The sequence below is a fragment of the Strix uralensis genome, chromosome 9 (genome assembly GCF_047716275.1).
Source record: "Strix uralensis isolate ZFMK-TIS-50842 chromosome 9, bStrUra1, whole genome shotgun sequence".
NCBI lineage: Eukaryota > Metazoa > Chordata > Aves > Strigiformes > Strigidae > Strix > Strix uralensis.
The window spans coordinates 20,147,659-20,171,193 of NC_133980.1; the positions used below are offsets into that span (position 1 = coordinate 20,147,659).

A 23,535-nucleotide genomic window follows, 5' to 3' on the forward strand; every position below is an offset into this window, starting at 1 on the left:
CTGCTGCATTTGGCAATCCTCTCCTTTTGTTCTTTCTCTGGTTCAGGTGCTGCTGTCTCCATCAGCGGTCAGGCATGGCCTGGAGAGTGAAGTGGATGTTGGAAGTCATCCTGGAAAGTCTTTAGAAATGAGCTAGGACACAGGAACTTCATGAACTGTCCCACCGGAATACAGACAACAATCTGACTCTTAAACTGACAGAATCTCTTTCCTCTTTTAGGTCTGGAGGAATCCCTTTAAAACCTTGTTCGGTTCATTTCTAGTCTTCCGTATAGGTTTTCCCTATGAAACACGGAGCCTGGGACAAAAGGCTGAAGTTTGCTTTGAAAGACAACGAGCCACTCTGAACATCCATGCCAGGGGCTGGGGAGGAAGAGGAGCATAAAGAGGTAGTGAAGCTCTTCAGCCATTATATGGGCCCTGGCAATGGGCTTGCTGCTGAGGAGAGAGAGGCTGGGCCTTGTGGAAACCATGTGGCTCCTGGGGCAGAGAAGCACTTGGAAAGTGCTTTTTGGATCATCTACAACCTGGCCCAGAACCAGCTCCTGCAGAAGACAACCAAAAGATTCCTACTGGTTCGCTTCTGCATACAGATCTATACAAACATGGATAGTATCTTTTTTGAATATTAAAGGCAGCTTTTTCCATGAAGGGAGAGAAATCTGGTCTCAGAGCTACAGCAAGAACATTACTGTTTCTTACTGGGTTCTTTATTAACTACTTGCTTACTTGCTCTTGGAAAGCTTTTTAAATTACAAAATGTCTTCTTAAAAAAATATGAGTGGAGTTTCTCTCAGTCACACAATCCAGGCTACAAAAATTCAACAAAAAACAAGAAGTATTAAAAATTGAGAACTGGAAGATCAGTATTATTTGCAAGGTCGTACAGGTCCTTTTCTTCCCCCACAGCCCCTCTCCTATTCCCCTCCTCCCACTCTGGAATTCCTCTGTAAGGACTGGGGTTTACATCCTGATGGGAGTAAAGCTTCTGTCTGGAAACACCAAAGATTATACTGACTTTTAAGTAGATGTTTTTAGAGCTTTATGGAGAGCATGATGGGTCCCTCTCCCCTTCATGGATATTCTGCAAATGGAGATCTTTGAAGGGGTGTTTTTGAAGTGAGCATCTTCCATCCCAAACTGTGAAAGGTGCTTATAGAAAAATTTCTGTCTGCTCTTCGGAGAACTCTTATCCTAAGGATTTAGTTGAGGATGGCACTGATGGCATTAGATGCAACCAGGCATGACTTGCAAATATTAACCTATTAAAGCAATTCATTAATTTCCTCCAACAAATGATGTGATTAAAAATGTGCCTAGGGAATGTTATATATATACATCTATGACTTGAGTTTTCTTCCCAGGAATCTCTGGCTAATCCTTAGTGAATAACCCACCTCTAAGCTGAAACCATCAAATGAAAATGAATAGCCAAATATTTTAAACTATTGCTTTTTATTATAATTACACTGGAGCACAAATAAATAAGCACTAAATTATTGTAAAATATTGTCAATGCACTAAAGAAAGCAGAATTGATCTTCAAACAACATCTTATTACTTCAAAAGTATCAAAGTACATTTAATTACATCTTACCTAAAAAAATCAAGTACAAAAATGAAAAGAAAATTAATATGTATTTATACTGTGTATATAGAAACGGCTAATAATATATGATTACAGTTAGCCTCTAGCTACTCCTTACTCCTACACAATCTCAGGCACATACCTGACAATTTCTAATGAAATATGAAAAAAAGCAACATGACATTCAATTTCAAGATATTGGTAAATGTATTACATTGGAATGAACACAGAATGATTTAATTTTATTTAAAAACCCTGTCATTTAAAAACATAGTGCCATTGTCCACTTAAAAATAAACAACCCAAACCAAAAAACCCCATACCATTTTATACCATTTGCTTTAATTTGTCAAAAGGAGCAATAAAGTAGACATACATTGGCTAATATACGTAAACACATTTTTAGTGCAAGAATAACAAGACCTGTGACTTGACTGTGCTTTCTTGAAATCACAGTGCACTTTACACAAATTGCTACACTATAATGTTTAACTTTAGGAGTTTAAAGCAAAATAAGTGCATACCAAACAATTTCATATATACAGTCTTCGTAAGTGTGTGTATATATGTGATCTGTATGTATATACAGATTGCATATTTATACAGACTACAGCTTTAATGACCGTGTGTAACTAAGCACTGCCATTCACCCTGTGACACAGAAACTGCTGAGACAATAGGTATGTAGAAAATGTTTAACAGCGTTTTGATGGCACGCTCTCGGCAGGCAGTACCATGCGCCTTTTACTCGAGCGATGGGGTGGGCCAGCAGTCACAGGACAGGACAGTGGCATATGTCTTGCTCTGGCCCTGCCCATGACCTTTGGAAACTACTCCACCTGAGCCTCACTTCCCTCCTCTGTGAAATGATTCTTGCAAGTGTGAGGTTTAGTTCACATTTCTAAAGTGCTTTGAAGGTAAGTGCTAAGTTATATTTTACTTTTTCATGTACTGTCGCACTTTAAAACAAAAAGCCATTGTTTCCATGGGATACAATGGAGGTCTGGAAGCACATGGGCAGTTACTTAGGAAGGACAACATAAACAGTGTTGAGCAATAAAAGGAAAACAAGGAGTGGTTTTACGGTGGGCTAAGTGTACAAGCAAGTCTGCTTAGGACAAGAATGCTTCAATTCCCTGATCATTATTCCTATTATGTATCGATATGAAAAGGACACAATATGAACAAACACTATTAAACACGTAACTGTTTACATTAATGTTTGCCTTCCCCCAAAGGGTCTGGCACTGCAGCGCCCGTGTGTACCCACAGGTCTGGACTGCAAAATCGATGCTTCGGTAGTAGGGTTTTTAAAGTAATTGCTCCAGGAAGAGACCAGTGCAGAGCAGGAGTATCAAGACTGACTGAATGTCGGTTTTCATTTTGTCACCAGAGACTTGGTGCAGTTGGGGGAAAGGGTTGAGCTAAGTATTTCACACATGGTTATGAAAACTTCTTCTCTTGTCACATAACAAGGAAGACAAAGCATAAACATCTTCTGAATAATGAACCTGTTATCTCAACAGATTTCTCACAACCAACAAGTCGTCTTCTTTCCAGCAGATTCTGGAACTTTGCGAGATCCCTGGAGTTTTTCTTCTGCCATTTTCTTTCTTTAAAAAAAAGAGAATAAGCAGAATATACAGTTGGTGTCTTTTGGATGTAACATGTACTCAAAGATTCCTTCACAGCCTCTGGGTTTTTTCATGTCTTCTGTCATTTCGGCTGTGAGGGGCTCTTTAAATCTGCATTTCAATTGCGTACTCATTCCAGCCACTGTATATTCATAACACATATCAATATTTAATGTATGTGGGTATATACGTATGCACACATCTATGAGTAAGTATATAGAGATACATGCATATATACATATATATGTGTGTACACATATGCATATATACATATACAGTAATGCTAATATACATACACACATATAAACACACACTTTATCTTTTACAGAAATCTCAGTTTGGACATCAAAATATACATTAGTTAATTAGTTATAAAATATTTTAAAACTTTATTTCAGAGGCTGAAAAGAAACTACTACTGATAAAGCATTACTCAAACTCAAACTTTAGCAATATAGATTACAAAAACCTTCTAAAATTTGTTATTTTTGGTTTTTTTGATCAGCAATTACAGCTGTGGCAATGCTGTCAATATGATTTCAAAGAAAAGCCAATATAACAAGAAGTTTCAAACAACACACCTTTTCCTCTCGGTGAATATAATATTAAAATGATTGTTTTAAAGAGGGACTTTTGTGTTACGAAACTTCAGACACGTAGATAGAAATTTAAATATACAAAATATATGCCATAGATCTTTTTTTCCCTACTCCACAGCAGTACAAGTTTCCCTCGTTCTCAACAGATCCTTTTGGAAGATATTTCACCGCATGGATTTCACCCTCATAATCAGTATAAGCCATCTCTTTCTCCTGTTAAAACCAGGAGGTCATAATTCTTTGGTCATGACATAATATTCTGTTAAAATGGGTGTAATATAATACAGGATTGCAAGCCAATTACAGAAGCAGCCGGGAAGAAGAAACAGCATACCCGGGAGAACGTGTTACGTGGGCCTCTGCTTCAAAACTGCATGAAATCAAGAGGGATTTCCCTACTGGCTTTCAAGGGGTCTGAATTCCAACCTTTCTAAATAACACAAGGAAATCTAACACAGAGTAAAGTAAGGATGTGTTGCTGGATTTAAAAATAATAAACATGTAAACAGATTTTGTCGCCTTTAATTTCTGGACCAAAGACAAATGTGGACAGGAACCGCGGCTGCAGTGCCACTGCCTTAACCTGCTAAGTGACCGGGTCTCTCCATCACGGGCTGTACAATGCTTAGTCACAGTGAACCATGGTCTCTGCTAGTCAGCTGAATATAATGAAAGAAGAGTTTCTATTGCAGACTTTTCTGCAGAAAATTTAGTTTCTTGGCCAAATAATTTTAGTAACTGATTTGTAGAAAGCCAAGGGCAATGTATCTGATTAACTTTATGGGAAAACTGATGCAGAACAATTCATACTTTAAATGCAACTTGGGCATCCACATTAAGCACTTTTCTGTGCACTACTTGCAGTTTTGCTGTTTTCCACCAGAACTCTCTCCTTTGTCCAGCCCCCCTGCCCCCCCAAAGCTAAGGACATCTAATGAGTACAACTCTCGGTAACTTCTACAGCCCTAGCACCGAGTTGTTTTGTACGTTGTCCCGTTCAACAAAACGTACAACCACATGCTTTCGTACAGAGGCCAAATCTAGGCAGGTAAGAGAAATAAAATGGTCACGGCGGTGTGGGGAAACATTAGAATGCCACATAGAAAATAGGTAATAAAACAGTATAACAGTAACATTATATAGTAAAATTCTTCATAAATTTTTGAATTTTTATATATATATTTAAACAGTGTATCAGTTTGGGTGTTTTCAATATATTGGTGGAATATTTACATTTTGATATCTTCTGGATCCAAAAAAATCCTGGATAAATATGTATGCGTTAATCCAGTCGCAAACTTAAATCTCTCTCTTGATTGACAGGTGAGCACTGTATCAGTGTGGTTTTCTCCTAGGAAGTTCACCACCTGCAGGTAAGTCTTATGTTAGAGCCTTTGCCTTATTAAGAAAGCAGGCTACCTGTGCATGGTGCAACACAGTGGAGAGGGCATCCTCCACACGCCTGTCAAATTGCAGTGTCCCAGAAAACAGTTTGTTGTTTGGAATAAGGAGGAGGGCTGTATTTCTTGGTCCCGGTATTCTTCTTCCAACTCGGCAAAATAGGCATGCTGTCCTGTTTGCAGAGTCCTTTTTCTGATTTCTGTCGAGCTTTTATTTCTTTGCAGAGGCAACGCTTTTTCTCAATCATATCAAGCATTGTATGGTCCCCTTGCAACCACTGCATACATGTCACCTATGGCAGGGGGAAAGAAAGAAAAGAAGGAAAAAGAAAAGAAGAAAAAAAATGTACAAATAACTATTTGGTCATAGACTGAATATGTTGTTTCTTCGCAAGATTAACATTACTCTTATTTGAAACACTCTAATTTGTTTGATAAGCAAAAAAATCTCTATGCCAACAACAGAAACAGTCAGTCTTTACTTCTAACTACTACTTTAAGAAAAAAAATGGTAACAAACTGTCTCCTTTTCAATGTCTCCAGAGCACTGAAAGCTAATAAAGATAAATGTTTTTGTCAAACTAGCACTGGTTGGATTTTAAATGATGGAATAGATCTTAAAAAGGCACATGGATCTTAACAACGTCCTTAAGTTGTGGAAATAAAAAATTCTATACACTGAAACCCATGTTTTATATTGCTTTCCAAATGCAATCTGTCTCATTAAAAGCATGTTGTTAACACATCTGAGTATCAAGCTAAATATAACTCTGTGTTTAATTTTTTTTAAATGATTTAATGAACTCCATGCAAATTATATGGATTAACCTATCTTATTCTGTGACGATATTTCATTAACTGGAAGGCACTAAGAGTTTAGAAACTCCATGTTTTCATGAATGTAGGATATTTGAAAACACGATCCTGATCCAAAAAATGAGGTTAGCATATGTTTAGTTGTAAGTACATGCCACAGCCCCTCTGAAGCCTGAGAATGTGGCTTCATTTGAGTTCAGTAGGGTGCTCACATGATTGAAAATGTGTGTGTCTTCAAAGGCTTTTGATTGGAACCAAAATCGCTAATACTAAAATATCCTGGAAGGGCTCATTGTATTTGGATGACACACTGTATACCTGCAATTCAGAAAACTTCCTCTCAACACTTACTTTGCAAATTTGAAGTGATGTCTTGAGTCTCCCAACATTTATTTTCCACACTGGTCATATATTAAGGATTTGTGTGTGAGTAAACGCACGCCATACATTTGCAGGGGCTGTCCAAGTACATCTCTGATCTTGTCATGAAAATGCACATGTAGAATACTTTGGCAGTGTTTTATGGTTCATGAAGGATATCTATGTTTATTAAGACTATTTCAGTACATTTAATAATGCATATGCCTTTCGTTCACAAATCTTAGAGTGCCAAGTGTGGGCATACACCAGGTTCCTAGAACTGGGGACTGGTCTTCTTACAAGCCAGTATAGAAACTTTCATTTATCTCGGTAGTTTTTGTGGTCAGCTTGAAGCATATTTAGAATTTATTGATAAATAGATAGAGAAAATGTTCAGATTCATAGCAGAAAACAAAGCAAAAGGAATAAATGTGAGCAAGCCTACCAGAGAAAGTAATAATAAACTATGTACTCAAACAGAAAAATAAAGAGAATACAGAAATGTACATATTTTTTCAAATATCTTTGTAAAAAAAGTTAAGGAGTGACACAAGATAAAAGAATTTCAGATAGAATTACCTTACTTTATACTGAAACAAAACCACGCTTACCTTATACATTAGATAGCACTTTGAGTAGAACAAGTTTAAACCACAAGATGAATTTTTTTCTTGAATATTCTTATGAATTTAGAATGACGCAGGTAACATATCTGCAATGTGTCCTCCTGAATGACTGAGCTAAAAATCTTCTGGAAGCCTGCTGCACCTGCTCTTCCTAATTGAATACTTATTTTTCATTTCAGGTCCAAAACTCACCGACTGAACTGGAGATACTCCTTCCCGCCCCCCGGCTCGACTTCACAGGTCTTTGGACGAGGCTCTACCTGAGTCAGATTTCCTGCCACTCTACTCATCAGTGACGGGTTAGTACTTACGCAGTAGTCTTCATTTTGGCTGGGTCCTCCTATGTGGGGCAGGACAGGGGCACAGTCTGCACACAATTCATTACACAAAATATTCACAACACATAGCTGCACACCAGCTTCTGGGCTGGATTTGACAAGAACGGTGCTTGAGTGCAGATTTCCTCTTCTAGGCATCGGGAAATACCTTCTCTTTTATAACCCATCATGTAAGTAAATGGAGCACATGCTGATACCAAATCCTTATGGTATGCTTGTGCTCCAGTCACCAGGCACCACAAGCACCATCCGCAGCACGTACGACAGTCACTGTGAGGGTGTTACATCCACGTCACCCCCACTCTTGCCACAGTACTACACACAGTGCCGTTTCCAACACAGTCTCTTCTGGTAGCTGATCTCCTTCACGGGTTTCAAGAGGACTGAAGCAGGATTTTGACATGCTAAGCTCTAAAGTACCAGTTGCAACTTCCCAAAGATAGAAATGGTGTTGCAGAATGTATCAGTTACACAGACACTCTGCCACCCCCTGCAAAACAGCCCCTAAAATAAACCCGAGTGTAGGCAGCTCCAAAATCCTTTTTTATACTGGCCACCATATTGTGTTGCAGTTAGTGAATCATTTATTATGAAGAATTTGAGTTTTTCTGCTTTCCCAGACACAGATTTTCAAGACTACTTGTGATTTTTTTAATGTTATTTTTGTTTGATGGCTAAGTCCTTTACACCAGCATCTTCTCAGATATACTGTCCACATGGTACATTCCTCTCCTGTAACTGCATTCAGGTAATGGTATGTGCAGCATGAACGTGCAGAACTGATATGTGCAAAGTCATTTGCTAAAATAGACTAAGTGAACACATATGATGTTGAAAGACTTGGGAAAAAAAGCTTAGAAGTGAGAACAAATGTTGAAGGGTTTTATCTGATAGTTTTGCCCAGTTCTAGTGTTAATGTGCAACAAAATAAAAATGTACTGAACAAGGGTGCATGTCTCTTGAAGTTGCAAGACAGAGATAAGAGGAAATAACCAGTTTGTAGATCAATGAATTACAGGTATGTCAACAACCATGTTGCTAATACAAAATCCCAAAGAGCATTAACTAAACTTTCAGTGTGTCCTAGACAAACTACAGGTGCTAAATCTCACAAGCCAGCACAAGCCAGCACTCAACCCAGCTGTTTAATCATAGCAGTAGGGCTACTGAGGTGCTTAAAGCTAATGTGTTTAGCACTGCGGACTTAGGCCTAATCCTTCCTGTGATTGAACTGACAGCGCTCACGCTTAGTTCCAGTACTAATTTTTTTCATATCGTCCCTCCTTTCTGGCTTCAGCCTGCTCCTCTGGTCATGCACCAGGTTGTTAATACCCCTGATATAGCATAACAAGGGATTTTTTCAGTGTAAGAGGCACAAAAAGAATGTTACAACTTAAGTTATGGAAAAAAGAAGAGCATTCATAACATTATACAGCCATACAGCTCTCCTGTTCCTGAAAGATCCCATAGCACATGAGGAACAGTACATATCCTGCAGCATGTCAGAGCTTGGCTGCAGATGTGGGTGTAGGCAGACAGGCACAAAACACATAAGCACTGGAGGTAACAGCCAATGAGACACAGCGCAGGAGAAGCAAAGTTGGTTTTGACCAAGCAGTCTTGGCCCAAAGACTGTTCTTACTGAAAAGGGAAGAGTGAGCCAGCAGCTAATGTTAGGACTGTATGAAGGGATCTCCTGGAGACTCCAGGATGTGTATCAAGTACTATGTCACCATAATCTCCCTTGAATTATGAAATCTGCTGATTGTACATCAATTCTTGTTTTGATGGAATTTTTACTCATTAAATTATCCGGGGTCTAAGACACAATTTTTTTTCAAAATCAGACAGAGCAAGAGAGTGAAGGAAGACACAAAAGGCCTGGAAGTTTGAACATTTACCTAGGAGTTGTTGGAGGTAGGCTCAAATCCTTGCTCCTAAGCAGACTGTAAAAGCTGCATGATAACCTGGTATGTAGGAACCATACAGGAATGTAGAGTGGTGGCATAAATGCTCTCACCTGGATGTGACTGAGCGCAAGTGCAAATGAGGATGTCTCACGAGTTCTTGGGAAACACACTAAACCTTTGATTATTCATTATTCTCTAGTTTTTTTCAAAAATCTTCTTTAAAGCAAATGCTTGTTCCAGACTTGAACATCAACAACAAAAAGTAAGAAACTTCTTCCACTGAACAAAACTGAATTCTTCTATATAGTTTTAATCACCAGCTTTCTTGAAGGCCTTAGGAGAAACCAGTCTACATTGCCACCTTACTTTTACCATCTATCTGCCCTTATTTTTTCTGATATTTTTGTTCCCAAAACATTGGAAGTGAATTTTATTAAGATCTGTTACATAACCTCAGCTTTTATATTGGCAGTGCCATGGAACAAGAAGTAATATTATAAAACCATCTTTCAGCTAAGGAAAAAACAACAACTTTACACATCCTCAAAACAATACAAAATGTTTTGTCTAAGAAAACCTTTCTAAGTAAAAAAAGATCACTTCTGGTGAGTGTTTTAATGCTTTACAAAGATCTGAGAACCAAACTAGTTCCCTTTTCTGCAAAATGCAACCAGTATATTTTTGTGTGTAGGTGCCTCCACTAGCAGTGGGCCTGTCTTCATTTCTTCTTACCTCACAGGAATGAAATTTTTAATTATTCCAGAAAGATAAGTATCAGTCACAATGGTTTACAAATATATGTAGTGCTTAAATTAGATAGCCCTGAGCTAGATCACAGAACTGTCTTGGAGCAGAGGTTTGATGGCCAGAACATCTACAGTTCAATCACTTTTAGAGGACAGGACCTGGAGCCAGAGGTCAGTACATGCCGTAGCTCTCTGCCACATCAGAATTTACTGAGAAAATCTCATAATCCCAGGGAAAACTCAAAGCAGGCTTTGGGGAACAGACAATGACTCATGCTGCCAGGAACTCCCTGGTGTCACAGCAGACTATTTCTGTTTTCTATTGCCCTGGCATGGGCTCTGCCCTGGCCCCAGGCACCCCCACCGCTGCCTGCAGAATGATGCTGGCGCAGCTCTGCTGTGGCAGCCAGCACCAGCAGATTCACAAAAGTGCTCAAAATATGGGTGTTTAAATCAAGAAAAAGAAATGTAAATGAACATAGTTATTTCCCTGGTTTTAACTAAGCAGGATAGCTTGGTTTGGCAAAGAGAATAATAGTTACAGATGGAAAAAAATAGAAGAAAAAATTCTCCAATAATACAATCAAGCAGCTACCGATGGATACAACTTTGCACACTTGCTAGCTGTGTAGCAAACATCTTGTATCTTTTTGTTGGTGACTGTTCACAATATGAGGCAAGACTTTCTGGCCCTTCAGGAACTGGACTTTCACCCTAAGGAGCACCAGGCGAAGTGCATCAGTACAGTGCACAAGCACGTCTCTGTAAGTTACTGAACACATGTATGCTACTGAAAAAAATATGGCAGTACCTATAAGTTATATACAAACCAAATGATACCATGTAGCATAGTCTTTCCAAATGGAAAACATGAGGGGTGTGAAAAGAAAAATCTGGGAGCAGGACTTAAAATATAGAGTGAAAAATCCCCAGCACCAGGCCTGGGACTCTCTTTCTTAGGTGTGATAAATTTTACTTGCTCATGTGTGACATAAATAGCTACATAAACAGATAGATAATGCTCTCTCAGTAAAAAGACATATGTGCTACATAAGTCCCACTCACATCTTGTCTCAAATCGAGCCCCATGTAACTTTAATCATGAGCCCCGTACACTGGGCAGGCAGGCGCCCTGCACTCCTGCCTGCGCCTGGGCAAGTGCTGGGAGCGATTCTGCTCCTCCGAAGTCAGGCCACAGGATAAAGTCATGCTAATTCCCAGAGCTGAGAGGCATTTCAGGAAACCTAACACTGAAAGGTGCACTATGATTTTTCACATGAGTGCCTGTGAAAAAATGTGCTGCTAAAAATGCCATAGGGGAGAAGAAATATTTGAAATATTGTAGGCAGCTCTATTACACAAAGTTAGAAAATGCTGCCAGTTTTCATTCATTTTTGAGGAAGCTTTTCTAACATGCAAATTGACCACCTGATATTTCATGCTCTGGACACTTATATAAGTGTGGGGGTTTTTTTTGTGCTGTATGAACTTCTAATGATCTAAAAAAATATTTTTCACTATAGTTTACCTGAGGGCTTTAGATAAAACCATATCCCATTCAGTTGTTTCTCCTCATGACATCTTGGCTGGCAAGTTCTTGCTTTGCCTATTTTTAATGCTGCTGGTTTGTTTGAGGTGAAATCAGAAGCTCTGGGCAATAAGATCGCCCCATCATTCAGTGGTACTTCCATAATTTTTCCCTAGTATAATAGCTTCCCACTTACTGTGCTGAAATTGCAAAGGTTATGGAGCTGAGGAAGATGCTGTTCTCTTCTGGCCCTTGTGAGTGTCTCCCTGTCCTGCTGGATGGGCAGAGGGGCTGACTCTTCATTTACAGGAAGGATGAGGAAAACCACATCACACGTATGTGATCGTGTACACATACCCTTTTCTTTGTGACAACTGCATATCACAGATAAAATGAAAGCCCAAGAACTGATGAGAGGCTATAGCAAAGGGATCTTAAACCAACAAAAATTATAATGAAATAAAAAATATCAGCAACATTTGGAGGAGATTATTAGAAATATCTCCTGGATCTGTAAACAAAGCAATCTCTAACAGTGCAATCTGTGTGCAGTGCTACACATCATTCAGCAGAGCCAAGCATGCTGGTTTATTTCGGCAGGCTACAGTAACTGAAGAAAGGCTTTCTGAAAGCCACTTACCATCCTCCAGGAGGAAAAGGTACTCCCTCCCTCTTGCCTGTTCTCAGACAGGAGTTTCCAAACTCTCTTTCCCACCAAAACTCTTGACGGCACTTTCTCTGGTGCAGGTGAGGCCCAGCCATCTGGCTGGGTAAGGTATTTCCACTCGGGAGGGTGTGAAATCCCACTCCTAGAAGGCAGTCGTGTGCCATGGGTGCAAGTGGTGGAGGGCTATGTTGAGTAGCAGCAGTTACTTCACAAACTGCTATCTGATACTCTTAGCTTGACGTGGAGGTCCTCTTAGCACATGTTCGCAAAAGGGGAGTTGTCTGAGGCAGGAGTTCAGCCCGAACCAGGTTTCAGAAAAATCTGAGCAGTGAGATCCTCACCCACTTGAAGCCAACAGGAATGTACTGGCTGACTCCATGGGTCTAACAATTTGACTATAGTTTGTTCAAACAAATAGTAAAAAACCCTCAAATGATTAAAAAAGCCTTCAGAAGAGCTCTTGGAATATTATGTTGGACAAGATTTCTTTTGCTAACTGTTAGCTATAACCATTTCACTGCAGTTGAAGGTTGTTACTTCCAATGACTGCAAAAGTCAGTGAGAGTAGAGCTACAGGCTAAACCTGCAGCCAGTTCTTTCGCTCTGACAGAGGTACTCTGGAATGATATTGTCATGAAAGACAGTGTAATTTGGCTCAGGATAGGTAGTCATTCATATAGCTCTGCACTGCTAACCTGTTATCCTGTTACTGTTAAATTCAAAACAACAGTTGATTATCAACACAAAGGTGATTAAAGTAACAGCATGTTCAGGAATACACAGGATGTGCAAGGTGAGCTGTGAAAGCAGACACTCCATGCAATTTGTAGTGCATGGTAACACTCCCCAGGGACCCTGGACAATGTAACTGCAAATTCTTCTCTAGAAGTGTCTGAAGTGTTTTCTAGAAGGTGTCCTATGATGCCAGCAACCACATTAGAATAATCCCGTGCATTCACGTACTCGCAGCACAAGCACAAGCACACACGCGGTGCTAAGCGCTACACAAACTACCCTTTCCGGCCTTTCACAAATTCTTCTTTTTAAGGGACACAAGTAACATCACTATTTTCCCTCTAAGCACTTGGGAAAGAATTCCCCCAGCACACTAGTCTTAATTTTGACAAAATAGTTGGGCGAGAAGGAGCACTTTGTAACCTGCCCCTGTATGAATTCACTGACAACTGCTATTTCAACTTATGAAACTGTATGAAAGCCCCCACATTTTAGGACTATTGTAACATTTGAATTGCTGTGCTTAATGTTTTGATTTACATTATTCTAAATTTCTAAACTTCTGGAAATATGTTTTCTTACAAATGATACTACTACAGAAAAAATGAAAACTAGAGTCCCTGTAAAAACTGTTCTACCACTTAATGTAATTGTATGATGCAGTATCATAAGAAAACTCTGGACACCTTTTTTCAAACACAGGACTCACTAAAGGACTTATTATATTGTCTTGCGTTCTACAGCCTGACTAATTCACCACTTAAAAACAAATGACAAGAATCTTTGGAACTCCAGGAACCCCAGAAGATTCAAGATTATGAGCAGTTAATACTTATCCTAAAATTAAATTAGCAAATGGTTAGTAAACCTTCAGCACCTCTGATTCCAGACCTCCAGTTTCATGATTCATTGCTTCCAATTACTAAATGTCACAGTTACTTTATACAGAACCAGCCCTGCGCATACTCCTATGCCTCAAGTTTTCCGGTAACCCTTGGATTATTGCTGAGGCTATCAATAAAGCAAACTTTAAATGATAAATTCACCATCCTGCTTTCCATTTTTATACTGGCAATCAGTCTAGCTATAGATCTTCCTGACCTTGCATTATTATCTTATTTGGAAACATGTATTCTTCTCATCTAAGCTTTTTTTTTTCTTTTTAACCCTGAACAACTGTCTGAAATGTACTTCTTGATCTACTGTTAGTTAACACATCCTGTAAATGCTAGTATGTATAAAATAAGAGCCTGTAAAGTAACTCAGGGATATTGTGTAAAGCTGTCTCATGCATCTCATTTATGCAGTGGATCATCACAAAGTGCATTCCTATTGAGATCACTCATTAAAAATCAAAGCTTAGTCTATGCCTTTGTTAAGCAATAAATGCAGAACTCAAGCAACCCACTATGATACATCCTGTCGTTCACTGTAAAATAGAAAGGAAAATTCAATATTGTATTAGGTCAATCACAGGAGGGACAGAGGACAGAATACTTTGCTAGAGTTCAGTGATACTGAGATCTCATGTTAACTGCATTTTGCAGTACAGCACCTGCAGGTTAACAGTCTGATGTCCTAGATTTCCTTGAGAGGTTACTAACCCTGTCTCCCCATCTCTTCCTCTCACTGGAGGTTGCTGCTCCGTTGCATGTGTGCCTGAACTGCTCATGAACCAGCCTTAAAACAGCAGGATAATTTGAGCCAGAGACCTCAATGAGCATTACAGCTGGCCCTGCCTATGACTGAGTTGGGAATATAGAGGATCTGAAGCCCACTATACTCCAACTGAAAAAGAGATATTGGCAGCATATGAAGGAGCTTGAGCAGCTTCGTAAGTACTGAAGCACAGCTCCTCCTGGCACCTCGACTGCCAGTGCTGGGCTGGATGTACAAAGGAAGAGTCGTCCCCTCCACCATGCAACTGATGCCATGTGGAGTAAGTGGGTTGCACTGATCACGCAATGGGCTGTAATTAGTGTTTCTTACTCTAAACCATGGTAGTTTTGAAAAACTGCCAGACTGTAAATCTCATAGAGATGAACAGGACGTTCCTCTTTGCATTAAGAGGTGGCATAGAGCAGTGAGAGCTACTGGTGGGCAAAATCCTTTCCTCCTCCAGATCCTCCTCCAGATTGAGGCCAATCCTAAAGTTACAAAAATGTAACGTGTGGGGAAACCACAAATTCCATTAGTTTCCCCACTTTATTGGACCTCAGTTTTTCCAAGCTAAAAACATGTACATAAGCTTCAGCACTCTTCCTGTTGAAGTCAGTATGAGAACTCAACATTTAACTAACTTTTATTGCTGTGATAGCTGAAGAACATCACCACACCAGTTGGCCAGCAAAGCCCCGGAGTCTTTATATTTATCTAGCATTTTTAAGAAAATGGCCACAAGAATAATTTTAAAATTAAAAAAATATAAAATTATTAAAATAATATTCTGTAGTATGAGATACCACATCTGCTCTACCCTCACAGCAACTTCATGAAATTTCATTTGTATCAGAATTTGCTAAGCAATATAGTACCCAAATCTAATATAGACATGATTTCCTGACACACAAAATAGCTGAGATACCTGCAAGAAATGAAGACTGGCATCCTCATGCTTTAGAAAATGGGATTCATCGGGTGCAGCAGTTCCCTGTACTTTGTTTCTATTTTCCTGTTTAAAGCAGTCTCCAAAAAGATGGCACTGGCTGATACAGCGTGTGACACTGAGTCAGCACTAACTCACTGAGGAGACAACACACTACACCACGAGCACCGGTCTGCTGAACCAGGGCTTTGCTCGCAGGCTTCCACGCATGGAGTGACCAGGCAAACCAGACCTAGCCTACAACAGCAGCATAGGTTGAATTTGAGTTCAGATCTCCAGAACACAGAGGAAATTTAAATATCCCTCTTAAAAGGAATGGCTAACAACAGTGCATGGCAAACAAAACATTCAGCTTCATGTTAACCTATACACACGTATCAGCTGTAACATAAGCAAAGAAATTGTCAACCAGCAAAAATGTGGTTTTCTCTGATTGTGTTTTAAAGTTTGGTGCAGAAATCAAGCAAGAGCCATGATCTGACCAATATTAATTTTAAAAATGCATATTGCTGTTGGCTTTTCTCATTTTTATTCTCTTCTATTGTGAATTATACAATTGTGATTATAAACCCCAGATAGTAAACGGGTTTTTACAGACTCTAAAAAAAGAGATGGGCCAACCAAACCCGAGTCCACTAATTACCACTGACTTGTAGAGGCCACTGGCCCATAAACACTGAGCTCCATTAGTGGAATGTGTCCGTTCCCCAGCCTATTTTTTGTTGAGGAAAAGGATTCCTTGGACATCCAGTTATAGCTTACGAGTGCAATGGGAATTTGCTGTTGACGTGAGTGAGGTTGGAATTTAACCCTATAACTTTAAATTAAAAAATGAAAAGGATTTTCTATTACAAAATTTTACTTGGGGTGAAGGCTCTTCCTAGCAGTGGCTCTGTCATCCTACAAGTTCCTTAGGACTTCCTGCATAAAGATCTGTCTTCTGAGATTTTTCTAAGTAGCTGCTGCCACTCTGCTGCAGTAACTTACTATGCACTGAGATGGGTCCAGCTGGACAAGCTAATACAATGACAAAATTAACTGTAAAGGAAGCAAATTTATGACTCCTAGGTCTCACAGAGAAACACATGTGATTATCACTGAAGCTCCAATTCAGTGTATAACTTAAAAACATGCTCAACAGGAAAATATGTATCAGTCATCCCCTTGAGTTACAGGGATATTTTGCTATTTAAGATAAGCCAGTGCTTTGCTGCCTCAAGGCCAGATAACTGAGCCTACATACAGCTGTGTGGTGATTAAGAATAATTTTACAAAGGGCTAATAAGTGATTGTTAGCTGGTTTAATAAATGCCTAATCAATTGGCAATTATATGTTACTGTGGGCTGCAAAGACTAAGAGGTCTGACAAATACTGTCTGTAATGCTCTCATAAAATTGATTCATAAAGTATGGTATTTTTACCCATTTCCAAGGCTCACCTGCACTGGAAACTTTTCTTTCCAGCCTAAGGCCCTTCTATATCCAGCATTTATATGTGCAAGATGTTATAGACAGGGGTCACCCCCTAGATTTATTGCAAGTCCCTCATGTGAATAGAGTTGGGATTTGCAGCACAGGAGTCCAGATGGTTAAGGACATTTCTAAACCTAGGAGTACTTGACCAGCATAAGATACTGAGAACCAAAACTACACAGTATGGGCTGTTACCAAATATTTTTCAACCAGAGAAAACTGTCAAGAGAAACACAGATATCTTTGCAACTTTGGATCTGTTCAAATAGTTTTTCTGAACAAGTGGAAACCTTAAAATTAGTAAAAATAATAATCTTTTAAAGTTCTCATTTAAAATACATGACATTTTTATTTTCATTGTTTAACATGACAAAATGAGAATAAAAGTAGGTTATCAAAAGTGGGTGCTGGCATTCATACTTCTTTATAATTGGCACACACATAATGTATATGAATAGCCACGCATTTCTAGTGAAAGACTATGAACAAACACACATACATATACAGAGATAAATAAACATACTATACATACATACATGAGTGAATATACATATTTATGTGCATACAGTATACAGACAAGATACTATACAGGTACAGTAAGTGCAATATACTGTATAAGGCTATACAAACACCGAAAGATTCTGGTGAAAGGGTGACAACCATGAGAACAGAGCTTGGGTGATTTGTGACTTAATGCAGACGGTGGGGAAAACCTTGCTGCTCTGTGTTGTGTTTTATGCATCAGGCACACACAGTTCGAACAGAAACATGGTACAATACATTCAGTTCATATACAAAGAAGGTAAGACAAGTGGGAGTGCATGGCGGCAACTGAAATGCATATGAGCAGACAAATAAGGTTGTTCTACCTAGAATACAGAATGTTTGGTTCATTTACAGAGAATGCATATATATAAACCCATGCTTTCATGAATTCATGCCATTTTTATTTCTATTTTTTCCTTTAAGAATATTATAAAATTCTTGCCCTGAGTTAAACATAAATACACACAGAAAAGGGGGGGAAAAAAGGAAATTGCATGCTTCTGGGGTTTTTTAAAATATTTTTTTAACCAAGGCACAATGTCTTCAATAGTGGTTGCAAGACCATTTGAAATAAACTTAGCAATTGTTATTGTTCTGGTACTGCATCCTTCTTAATGTGACTAAACTAATTGTTTGCACACAAAAGTCTCAGAACAAGTTTTGAAGTGAATTTACAAGTTTTGGAAGATAATAAGTAAATTTATGAGAAACGCCTTAAAGAGAGACTCCCTGAAGAGGAAGGAATGCTACCAAATTAAATTCCTTCATAGGCAACTTACTGATGTTCAGACTGAAATGTTTTCACTTAAATTATGTTATATATTTGTTTGGTATTACTGTAAGTTGTTACTTATTTTTAGTAGAACCATGTACAATTCTGCAAAAGCAGCTGAAAATGAGATGAAAAACTTCCAAATAATATTTATTTTCTTGTTGTAGGCAGGACAGGAGTGATCTCACTGATTCAGTGTCTTATAAGCTGCAAGAGTTACAGCTTAGAAACATCTGTTCAATGACACTGTAAGACTTTCAAGGCGTGTATCTCCCCACCTCACTGACCTGCATAAATCTTTTATTGGAAATATTAGTTATTAGTTTCTATGTATGTCATATTACATTCTACATCCCTGTGTACAAGTCTGACTCTCAAAAGAAAGGTCTGGGTGCAAAGGCCATGCTTGGCTGTCTGAGCCCTCAGGTCCCAGAGGCACAGTCCTCACCAATTTCTCACCAACTTCCAGGGGCAGGAGGGTATATCACCTTCCAGGGAACAACCACCTACATTGTGCTGCATCAGCTGTAGCATCTGTCCCCATAAATTTCTCTGTTGAGATAAGACTATTTTTCTAACTACTGAAACACACCATACCAACTCTATCAAAAACATAACAACCCCCTGAAACCACAGGCCACACAGATGAGATCTTCCCATGCCTGTCCTATGCCTTTTAAAGAAATTGTAACTCCCAATCTGAGAAACAACTAGGTAAAACCAGTAAAAGAGTCTTGAGCAGGAAGTGAAAACCCTCATAAATGCTGTATTTCATTCTTTGTCAGAATACTGCTGTGTTTGAAAAGTTTCAACAACTTCTGTGAGGGAACAAGCCTCTTTCTGTACTCTGCTGGCAAGCTTACAAAGCCCATGCAAGAACAAGAAGAGATCAGAGTAAGGGAATAGAATATTCTTCCTCCCACTCTCTTCCATCACAGCTGAAATAGCGGCAGCCAAGCCAGCACTTGAGGGTGAGGAAAGGTATGGAGACAGACTCTAGGTCTGGTGCTCAGAGCCTGGTCACTCTGTTCCCACCTCTGATACCCTGTTTCTGTGGCACTACTGCTACAGCTGACCTGCTTTCACCCATCACTGCTTCTCCCCAACATGTCCTCTCTGTGCCTAAATCCCACGCTACTGAGCAGTACAGAGAAGGAGAGCCACCAGAGCCACGCTTGGGCCTTGGGACCTACCGCCACAGCAGTGTGTGCTCAGATCCACCTCTGCCTAGCTTCCCCCGCGCCGTTTGGCGGTGTGAGGGCCACCGAGCACGCACTCTCCCAGGCTCTGAGATCAGAGAGTCCTGGCAAAGCAGGGCCCAGCAATGCAGTGACCTGCTTCTGCTGCATGACCAGCCCAGCTGAATGCTGAAGAAAAGATGTTGGGACAGCAACAGCAGGGCTGTCTGCCAACAGAAGACAGCTTTGACACACTTGCTTCTAATGCCAGTCAGTCAGGCGTGCCTTGGAGGTGAGGGATGATGGATGTGGCAATTCCTCCATTTCAAGGTTTGAATTTTCTTTTCTTTCTTTCTTTTTTAATAAGCATTCTTTATTTGCAGTTTGTATATTTAGAAACAATTTGCACTGCTCTGGACCCATGCACTGATTATGTAAGACCAGATTCAAGCTAAAACTCAACACAATGCAATGTGGAGCCTTCCCTAAAGCATTAACATTCTTGTTGTTACTCTCATCCAAAATGTTGACAGCATATTTAGCTGGACTGAGGACAGCAGAATTTTGCCTTCGTGTGTGCAAGATACTCGTCCCTGCAGGGGAAAAAAAAAAAAAAAAAAAAAAAAGAACTGTGTAAAGTAATCCAAACGCTCCCTCTTGTGGGCACGGGGCTCTGCTGCACTTCGGAAAGGCACAAAAGCGTACTTGGAAACCCAAATTCTCACAGATTTTTAGCAGTGCAAATTCCCTAGAAGACTGTGTGACACTGCAGGGCACAGCTCATGCCCCCGCACTTCTTTGTAGGTGGTGGCAGGCAGTGGGATAACTCATCCCTGACAAGATCTTGTGAACATTCACCCTGAACAAGGCGGCAAAATTCTATGGCTCTGGAAGATTCAGATTTTCAAATAAACTCAGGCCACATGCTGGCCAAATCCATACGTCATCTTAGGTAAAAGTTGGCCTATGTCCCATCAGTGAAGTGCCTGTGCCAGGGATTTCTCTCTGTACCCTACCATGGGTTCTTCCATCCCTGTCCGTCCTCCCAGGTGGGACCTAGAGAAGTTTCCTCCTCCCAGCTATTTGCAAAACCAGCATTGACAAGACTCAGTCTATGTCTGCATTCATTTGTTTTCACCTACACAGACACTAAAGATTTCTCCACTGGAGGAGCAGGACTTCTCTATGAGAGGGACATTTGAGAGAGAGACATCATTTGTAAAATGTTCCTAGCAAAATTTACCTGCTTTTCTGGTTTTAGACATTCAAATGCATTTAATTGTATTGGTGGCATATAAAACTAATTAAAATCACTGTCAAAGATACAGTAGATTGCACCTCAAATAGTCTTTGCATTTTCTAATTTCACATAAATTGAAGCTTAGGCAATTCCTGACAGTCACATACTTCCCAGTCTACTCCCATCTGCAACTGCCTACTTTCTCATCTATTACATTGAGCTTACAAATCCTTGGGATAAGGACAGTCTTTGTTCTACACACATTGTCTACCAAACAAGGACCTTATTTATGACTATGACTCTTAGACACCACTGCAAATGTTATTGTGGTAGATCCTAGTGGCCAACATTAAGCAGGTTTTGGATCCAGCGACTATCCCAAGCCTTACTAAAGGTGATGGTTAAACATAAGGAGTAATTAAGTCCCTTTAAGGGAATAACTTCACAGGCAAAAATAGAAGCTACCATCCAAAGCAATAAATAGTGTATAGAAAGTCCAGACCAAAACCCCATGGGACTCTGATTACAGAGCAAGAGGGATGGGGCTGTTTCCACACTGTGGACATACATTTGAATGAAGAAAAAGATCAAGTATCAAAAAGGAACAACCATAATCTTGGCTCCAGGAGCACAGAGGCAGAGATCTCAGAGGCATTGCACTGGCTGAAGGGGAACACTTGGCATTTGCACTCAGGGAGAAGAAAAGATTGCCACCATCCCATGAATTGTTTCATATGTTTTGCTATTCTACATCCAAAATACACAATAGACTTTCAAAACTTTTGAAAATTAAAGGAAAAAAGAGGGACAGAGAAAGTCATACCAGAGTGGCAATTAGCACAGTAGGTAGATATCCCTTTTGAACAGGAATTCAGGACTGCATCTCCCCTGAGATCTTTAACCAGCAGCCCAGGGGGATCTTTTTTTCCCTTTGGCCCAGAGAAAGCAAGTATGGCAGAAGTTGGTTCTTTCACTGCAAATCCTTCTGCATTACTGAAACTACAAAAGCAGAATCACTAGAGTTTGATCCTAGTTTCAGATTGTGATTCATCAAGGAGTGCATCTAGCAAAGATTTACAGTACTGAGCGATGACAGGGGTTTATGCTATGTAGCAGATACAAATTCTCTTACCAGCACACTTTTTGGTGTTACCATTTCCCTAGTATCCAAATTGGATGAAAGAGTACTTCAGTCTACAGAGTTCTCCATCTACCTGCAATGGCTGTATTTCTTTCATGTGATGGAAGTTAAAGAAAGACTGCTGTGGTCAGACACAGAACAGCGGATCTTGATTTGTAGGTGCTCATTTTTTAGCAGCAGAATTCATTAAATGCAGCAGTCAGGAACTCAGACCTGCTACAACGCCCAACAACTGCAGGGTGTTTACTGACTGCTTTGAACTCTTGTACACTATTGCTGGGGAAAATGGCAACTTTAAACTGAGAATAACAGAAGAGCACAGATGCTTTGTTTATGCTCACAGAATAGCATAGAGCCATACGCTTTCAATGCACATTTGCCAACTAAAGCATGATAATGTCAATTCATTGGGGAAGTACTTTGTCTAGGTGCCTTCAAAAATAATTATAGCCGTAACAGTAACAATTCACCCTTCTTGTATTCATTAATTACAGGGAAAACACAATGCTTACAAGGCACACAAGGACTACAATATGCTTTGTATGCACAAGTAAGGCTGGAGATATTAAGAGCCGGGCTTGTGGTATTTAGTTGACACACTTTGGAGCAGGGTGAGACTCCCCATGAGTTATGAAATTAGGCATGAGACAAATACTTATCTGCATTGCTGAAGAGTACTCAGTACTTGTCAAAGTTCAGCTCTAAATTATTTCTCTAATGTTCTGTAAATTTCTTACAATAGGCTTATACTGCACTTGAAATATAGGGTATTGTTCTAAGAATGCCTGTGGAGAGCAGCTAAATGTATATTCAGCTTTTTCTTTGTTGTATTTCCCTTCCATCACTTTTTTGTTTTAAAATGAAACAATTAGAATATCTGTTTGGGATTTTTCGGCTAGAGTACAAAATTAAATAATAATTGCCCTGAAAATAAGGTCTTGCATCAGTTTTAATGCTAGAAATTTTTTTCACGATAAAACGTGCGTGTTTAGTTGCATTTTGGTTAGCACCGAAATATCGAGTCTTAAGCAAAACGTTACCTAAGGCGCTGTGTGGAAGACCCGGGGGTTAAGAGGTGCGGCTGGTGCAAGCCCCACGCCGCGGTGCGGTGCCGAGGTGGCGGCCGCGGGAGCGCCGAGCCCTCCTGCGGGCATGCAGGCACCGGCGAGGGACAGGGCTGACAGCGATTTCGGCACAAGGTTCTGGCGATTGTCTGATGCAACGCTTACGATTCCAGCCATCAGGGAAAGGAAAAGCCTGAGGGCGGGAAACACCCAACCATCGCAACCACTCCGCTTGAAATCAATAACTGATGGCCTAGAAAATTCGGGTGAAGACCCTCTAGGACCTGAGCAGGCTGTACCTTTGCCTCAGGTGCGCAGGGCTTTGTCACCGGCAGAAGGGCAGCGCCCCCGCTGCCGGGGAAACCCCCCGTTTCATTCCGTTCCGCCCCGCCGCGCCGCCCGGACACCCGCAGGCGGCCGCCAGGGGGCGCCATGGGCCGCGCCGTGAGCGGGGCCGCGCCGTGAGCGGGGCCGCGCCGTGGGCGGGGCCGCGCCGTGGGCGGGGCCTGGGACGGGGCGGGGCCCGGCCGCCTCCCGGCAGCGCTGTGACCCACCAGCGCGGGGCGGCG

The 23,535-nt window shown here is 40.4% G+C and overlaps 1 protein-coding gene across 5 annotated transcripts in view; it reads right to left on the reverse strand.

Annotated features, from left to right (window-relative positions):
* Window positions 1–1,436: 1,436 nt before the first annotated feature.
* The window catches only part of NYAP2 (neuronal tyrosine-phosphorylated phosphoinositide-3-kinase adaptor 2), a 144,825-nt gene continuing 122,726 nt past the window's right edge, over window positions 1,437–23,535 (reverse strand). For 4 of the 5 annotated variants that reach the window (XM_074877685.1, XM_074877681.1, XM_074877684.1 and 1 more), the window contains one exon: window positions 1,437–5,514. In XM_074877685.1, coding sequence (XP_074733786.1) covers window positions 5,287–5,514 — 228 coding nt within the window. In that variant the 3' untranslated portion in view covers window positions 1,437–5,286. The remainder of the gene's footprint in view (window positions 5,515–23,535) is intronic. The other variant, XM_074877682.1, reaches the window with a different exon arrangement.